The sequence below is a fragment of the Gossypium hirsutum genome, chromosome A08 (genome assembly GCF_007990345.1).
Source record: "Gossypium hirsutum isolate 1008001.06 chromosome A08, Gossypium_hirsutum_v2.1, whole genome shotgun sequence".
Lineage (NCBI taxonomy): Eukaryota > Viridiplantae > Streptophyta > Magnoliopsida > Malvales > Malvaceae > Gossypium > Gossypium hirsutum.
The window spans coordinates 26,712,843-26,719,918 of NC_053431.1; the positions used below are offsets into that span (position 1 = coordinate 26,712,843).

The 7,076-nt window shown below is 37.3% G+C and overlaps 1 protein-coding gene across 2 annotated transcripts; it reads right to left on the bottom strand.

Moving 5' to 3' along the window:
* Window positions 1-1,168: 1,168 nt before the first annotated feature.
* Window positions 1,169-3,369, bottom strand: LOC107956409 (GDSL esterase/lipase At1g29660). Of its 2 annotated transcripts, XR_005899456.1 has the most exons (5): window positions 2,974-3,369; window positions 2,676-2,800; window positions 2,026-2,271; window positions 1,672-1,915; window positions 1,248-1,566 (listed from the first exon to the last, which is right to left on the bottom strand). XR_005899456.1 is itself a non-coding variant. In XM_041074438.1 (3 exons), the coding sequence occupies exons 1-3, from the start codon at window positions 2,056-2,058 to the stop codon at window positions 1,340-1,342; spliced, it is 504 nt and encodes a 167-aa protein (XP_040930372.1). In that variant the 5' UTR covers window positions 2,059-2,242; the 3' UTR covers window positions 1,169-1,339. The 2 variants fall into 2 exon arrangements, 1 of the variants encoding a protein (XP_040930372.1); XM_041074438.1 differs by lacking the exons at window positions 2,676-2,800; window positions 2,974-3,369 and having other exon boundaries at window positions 1,169-1,566; window positions 2,026-2,242.
* Between the last annotated feature and the right edge of the window lie 3,707 nt (window positions 3,370-7,076).

Sequence of the window (7,076 nt, forward strand, 5' to 3'; positions counted from 1 at the left end):
TCAAATTATTCCTACTGATAATGCTCATCCCATGCGTACTCGCTCCAAAAATGGCATATTTAAGCCTAAGGCTTTTGCTTCCAGTTGAGGATGCAAAGATGTACAGAAGTATAGTTTGTGCCTTACAGTATGTCGTCATAACCAGGCCCGATATAGCATTCTCGGTTAACAAAATTTTCCAGTTCATGCACAAACCATCCGATCTACATTTTAAAGCTGTCAAACGCATTTTGCGTTATTTGAAAGGGACTTTGGGTTATGGTATCCAGTTCATTAGGAGTCCAAAATTTCTCCTTGAAGGCTTCTCAGATGCTAGTTGGGGATCTGACAGTGATGATCGTCGGTCAACGTCCAGTTATTGTGTTTTTCTAGGAGGTAATCCTATCTCCTGGAGCTCTCGAAAGCAGCAGGTGGTCTTGCGTTCTACAGCTGAGGCCAAATATCGCAGCCTCGCTCATGTCACTGCTGAGATGGTTTGGATTCAGTCATTGTTATCTGAATTAGGAGCCTCTACTAAGGGCAAAGCTCTGCTATGGTGTGATAGCTCAGCTGTTGTGGCCGTTGCAGGAAATCCAGTTATGCATTTGAAGTTTAAGCACGTCGAATTAGACTTGTTCTTTGTGCGAGAAAAAGTTGCTCAAGGCGTGTTTCAAGTTGGACACGTTCCAAGTCATGAGCAAGTTGCAGATGTATTGACATAACCGATCTGTAGGGCTGTTTCACAAGTTCAGGGATCAGCTCAGGATAATTACACGTGATGTTGAAAATATAGAGCAGGGGTCAAGTAGCATGGGGAATGTTAGGAGTAAATAAAAGTTAGTTAATAGTTAGTTAATAGGCTAACGGTTTGTTAATCAATTGGTTAGTTAGCCAGCTAGTCATTACTCTCTATGATGTATTAAATACTCCTCTTCTTTCATTAATGAGCAAGTCAGAAAATATCCTTTACATAATCTTGATACTTATTAATATTATTAAATTTCAGTTAAGGAAAAATAAACAAATTGAATTTTTAACATGTGAGAGATGCTATATGCAATTTTTAAAAATCTAAAGGAAATTAAAATTAATTATTAAACTCGAGAGGAATTAAAGTTGTAGTTGTACTAGTATTCAAGGGGAGAAGGCCACTGCCTCCTCCCAAGACGCCCCTAGTCTTAAAGTTGGTTTCACTGTCAAAAATAACAATACGAAATTAATTTGATATTAATAATTTTTATAAATAAATTTAAATAAATAAACTGTTTTTCTTATTTAATATGAATTCAACCTGGTTGACCCGACTTAATTTACCAGAACTTCTACCGAAATCTGACGCTGCTGACTAAGAGTAGTGATCTTAGATTAGATCATCACTTGATTTGCGTGCTAATGACTGAATGTTAAATGGACGCGCATCAGAAAAGGATCTTGTGCCGTATAAATTCTTGGCAATCAGCACATTAGAGGCATCAGTAGGATGGACTCCGTCCCAAAACGCGTATTGTTTTCGGTTACTGCATGGCTTTGAATGATGAATACAGAGCTCTCTATTACCACCGGCCCCAGTTTTGCAGCATGGACTTTCTGTCAAATATGAAAAAAAAAAACCCAGGAAGGCCCTTTCACGCTTCTGACCATTCAATTAAAAAATAGATAAAAGAATGTCAATGTAGGAATGAAATTATTTACCAAATGATAACTGAGCAACTTTCATTGGAGAATAATTAAGATAGCTAAATTTAGCATCGGTTAGCTTGCTATTTAGTGCCATGACAAGAGGTATAAGTCTTTGATTGAAAAGGAAGGCAGCATCGTTTAACTTGGTTACGCAAAGAGAGTCATTGGTTCCGTGCGTTGCAATTGCATTAGGTGTACAACCAAGTTGCCCAAGCCCGATCAACGCAAAGATCCTCGCTCCGGTTTTGTACAAATCCTGGTAGTGATGTTTATCAGTTAAGGGAATTTTCATATTTCATTTATTCTTTTAGTGGCGAGGCTGAGAATGATTAATGATTTCATCTATAGAAGAAGAAAATATCAAACCTTTATTTGGTGTGCAAATTGTCGAACAAGCATTGTAGCGAATTCCGATAGACTGTATCCGTGGCTGGAGTTGTAGAAATTGGGCTTGAAATAATTGTTGACGAAGTCGTTGCTACCTATTTGAATGGAGTAAATGCATTGTCTTAGAAGCTTCTCTGTGGATGAATCATTTCGTAATATCTTACGAATTCTTGCGATTATTGTTTTGTGATTTCTTATTTAGATGCTCATGGGTACTCGAACACCCTGCAAAACATAGAAAAACTTTGTTTTTTTATGAAATACATACTTGACTAATTTATGGCAAAAAAAATTAATGAACTGAGTTTTCAAAGAATATAAATGCTAAATATTGTGTGGATAAATAAATGTGATGTGTGTTGGTATATTGAAAATCTATTGTGGATCATACAATTAACACTTTTTCCTAGGGGTTGTATTTAACACAAAAGATCTTACAAGGACCAGTTAAGAATTAGACTATAAATTTATAAATGTCAAAAGACAAAATCATGTGAAAGGGTTTTTGTTTGAAAATGGGTAATAGCTTATAATTGGCATAGGCTCGTAATCATTGTAATTAATATACACTGGGATTGTGTGATTTGCTAAGAATGTGCAAGTATAAATATAAATCTTTTTAACATTACCATTAGACTTCCAGTTTCGTCAAGAATGCCCGAGGCACCAGTCGCATAATTCACGCCTTGGAGAATGTTCTTCTTTTCTGATTTGGCAAAAGGAGGCATATACTCTTCGAAACCAAGAAGTTCAACTGTCATCATATAGAAAACGTTCAATGCAATAATTAAAGATTACTTACAAATTAAGAATCAGGACGTACGCAGTAGTAGGGTTAATATTATATGATTATCAATTGGATTGGAGGCAATTAATTAATCAATTAATGTTTGTAAGGAGAAAACAAATCGAAGAGAAGGAAAAAACCAATAGCATCCTGCACGTTACGACCATTGCTAAACCTTCCTGTTGGTCCTTTGGGGAAGTCGATTCCGTATGGTCGATAATTTACTTTGGCTAACGTTTTAAGGTTATTATTGTTCCCACTATCCGATAATGAGTCCCCGAAAATAAAGTAGCAAGGCACTTGTGGTGCTGCGTTTGCCCAGTTTTTCAAATTTGAGAGTTGTAACAAAAGAGAAATAGGTAGTAACCACCATGGCTGAAGGTGCATTTTAGAATCCATGGATGAATGAGGAGAAAATTAAGTTGGATTTTAATTAAAGGATTACGAATTGATACAGACCCTTTCCCCCAAATATAAAGAAGGGAGAAAAGTCGGAACAAAAAGATGCAAGGAACAAGTGTCAGATTATTTGCGGAAAAATCTAACAAGTTTTAGTAATAAAAACAGAATTTGCAAGTCAAGTCCTGCTATGTGCTGGATTTATAAGGAGTAGATTCAGCCTACATTTCGGCAATCTATACCTAACTCCTATAGAATGAAAACTCAAATGTTCAGTTCACCCGTTGCTTGCCGAGTGGCAAGCCTCTTCTTTTTTTTTTTAAGTCAAAATCCTCTGTTTCATTTTTTTGTCCCACCTATCACTTCTTCATGTGTCTGTTTATTATATTTCGTGGGTACGGGTATATTTGGTTCATGAACTTCATCAAAATTTTTAAAGTAGTACTTCTACTCTGAAAATATTTATTTTGATATTTGTCCTCTTACGTTGTTTATCGATATGGTGCTGCTGTGTGTAAGTATATGAGAATTAGATTTAAAATGAAAGATTATTGCTTAACCTCTATCACTGTTCAATACTTGTATTTATAACAACTGAAGAGAATAAACTGCTACTAATTGAATACTTGACAGCTTACTAACCACCTAACAACCTAACTTCCTAGCTAAACTCTAGACAGGTGAGGTGATGTGATGTACTCCAATATTTATTCAACTTCCCATCCAGTAAGACTCAAAGAAGTTGTCGAAAATGAGTAAAATATGAAGTTGAAAAAGGTTTGGTGATAATGTATGTGACTTGGCCACATGCTGGAACTTCACCAACAGGGAGAGAACCATAAGCCACTTTTTCCCGAACAAAGAACAGATCTAGTTCAATATGCTTAAACTTAGAATGCAAAATTGGATTAGTAGCTACTACTACAACACTCGAGTTGTCACACTAGATAGTGAGAATATTAGTAAAATAAACTTTCAATTCTTTCAATAACGAAATTAGCCAAATAACATCAGAAGTTGCTATAGCCATTCCTCTGTCCTCAGCATCGGCAATAGAGTGAGACACAACCTATTGTTTCTTACAGCACCAGGAAACACGATTGTCACCAAAATAAACTCAATTTCCAGTACTTGACCGTCAATCATTAAAGTCTAAACCCCAATTATCACAGCATATCCAACCAGAGACAAGCGTTCAGAGGGTCAAAAAACCAACCCGTAATCGACAGTACCACATAAGTATCGAAGAATACATTTTAGAGCAACAAGATGAGTATCAGTAGGTGCATGCATAAGTTGAAAAATACGACTGACTGCATAGGCAATGTCAGGTCATGTGAGAACCACATATTGTAATGCTCCAGCAATACTTCTATACTCAGTAGGGTCATCAAGTAGAAGTCCATCATTCTTGGACTACATGGAAGAACTAATCATGGGAGTATGGACACCTTTGCCATCTGTTAAACAACATCTATCAAGTAGAGCAAGAATACACTTACGTTGACATGGGTGAAGTCTCCCAGTAGCCGACCGTGTGTGTAACACCCCACACCAGAGGCCTACGTCGGGATGGGATACGAGATGTTACTACACTTAATCACATGCATACTATCATTTTGATGTCATTAAGACTCGGTCAAATTTTAAAAAATTTTGAAATTTGTCTAAACTCTTTAATATGGGCCTATGAGTCCCCAAACATCTACTGTAAACCATTTGGGACCAACCCGGGTCCATTAACTAACTTTAGAAAAATAACACTTGAAACATGACACACGCCCTTGTGAACCCCCGTGTGGTCAATATAACATGGCTGTGCTGATGGCCCGTGTGACACACACGGCCTAAGCACAAGGGAACACGCCCGTGTGCCAAACCCGTGTGAATTAAATTCCAATTTCGAACCTACAGGGGTTTTCACACGGTCTGACACACGCCTGTGTCCATGGCCTGTCTAAAAACCTTGACATTCTATTTCTGACATCAGCACCCAATTTGGGGCACACGGCCAAGGCACACGCCCGTGGCCAGAGGCCGTGTCCTCCATACGGCTTAGACACGCGGCCGTGTCTCTGTCCGTGTGTTTACTACCATGCATTCTGACTTGCAAATTTTACGTGCAGGGGACACACGGCTGAACAACACGCCCATGGACACACGGCCTAGACACACGCTCGTGTGTCTACCTGTGTGGATAATATAAGGCTATCTACCAAGCCTTTGCCACCCTGAAACACAATCTAAGAACAACCAACATATCAACTTAATATGATTTCTCAACCAAACAACCATAGTTAAGACCTATATACATTACATATATTTAACCATGTCAACAATTTCACATTCATAAAAGACTAGTTGCATTCATATAATAACTTTCAATATTAGCCATTTTCCATGGCCTTATACAAAATGAATCAAATACTAAAGTAAGCTAACACATTTGGCTAATTAAGAATGACACAAAACTCAAAAGTCAGGGTCCTATACATGCCATAATCAAAATAAAAGATCTAACTATACCAAGTGCTTAGGATGATAGTGTGATCGATGCCTCTGACGTCCGATGATCCTCGAGTTAATTAGGCGGCACTATAAGAAAATGGAAAGGAGAGGGAGTAAGCATAAAGCTTAGTAAGTTGTATGAAAATAAATATAACAACAACTTTACGATTCATCATCATGCTCATAATACTAAAGTAGGCATAAGCACAACTTACTCATCACTATCCAATACAAGTCACGTGGTTATACTTTTCTCGTTTAACTTAAACTGTAACTCTCACTGCTGAATCATTTGGAATGCTGTCAGATATTCACTAAACCTCAAACATAGAGTATGATGCCAATGCCATGTCCTAGACATAGTCTTACACTGGCTCATCTATCAAGTCGATGCCATGTCCCAGACATGGTATTACACTATCTATCAAAATCAAGGCCGACACCATGTCCCAGACATGGTCTTATACTAACTATCGAAATTGAGGCTGACACCATGTCCCAGACATGGTCTTACACTAGCCCTCACATATCCGTGCAGATGCCATGTCCCAGACATGGTCTTACACTGACACATCTCGTAGCCGATGCATGTCCCAGACATGTCTTGCACTAGCTCTCATCTCAATGCCGATGCCATTCCCAGACATGGTCTTACACTGGCTCTCATAATGTGGCCGATGCATGTCCCAAACATGTCTTACACTAGCCCACAAATAACCCGAATGTCATGGCATGAATATCCAATTTATTTCCTAAGGTTCAAACGGGAGTTCTACTATCTCAATATTCATCATACATAATCATTTCCACAAACAAGAAATTTATGCTATATCAATTCAAACACATATAGCAACAATGTAGTTATATTATTTACATACAACTTACCTCGGATTACAAAATGTAGACGACTAGTTCGGCTTAGTCCACTTGTTTTGCTTTTCGCCGATCTAGGCCCAGATTTTGTAATTCTTTATCTAAAATGATAAAAATTCACAAATTTAATCATTTTGTTGATCTAGGTACTCCACAATTCATAATTGGGCAAAATGACCATTTTGCCCTTAGACTTTCACAAAATGACCATTTTAATCCTAGACCCGAAAATCAAATTTTTATCATATTTCCTTATTAATAAAGCCTAGTCGAATATTTTTTATACTAGGAATAGCCCATAATTCTCATTATTTCAGTCATTTATCAACTATTTTACAAATTTTGCAAAATGGTCCTTAGTTAGGGTTTTCATGAAAACTACTTCACAAAAGTTGTTTTTTTTCACAACCATGATTCATTTTCTTCCATAAAATTTCAGAAAACAACATGAACACTCTCATGG

Bases quoted from the DNA above. Each gene is read 5' to 3' on its own strand.
- LOC107956409 (XM_041074438.1), bottom strand. From the start codon at position 2,058: ATGCTTGTTCGACAATTTGCACACCAAATAAAG. The intron at 1,916-2,025 runs GTTTGATATTTT...CATCACTACCAG, and splicing joins AATTTGCACACCAAATAAAG to GATTTGTACAAAACCGGAGC. The intron at 1,567-1,671 runs GTAAATAATTTC...CATATTTGACAG, and splicing joins AGTTGCTCAGTTATCATTTG to AAAGTCCATGCTGCAAAACT.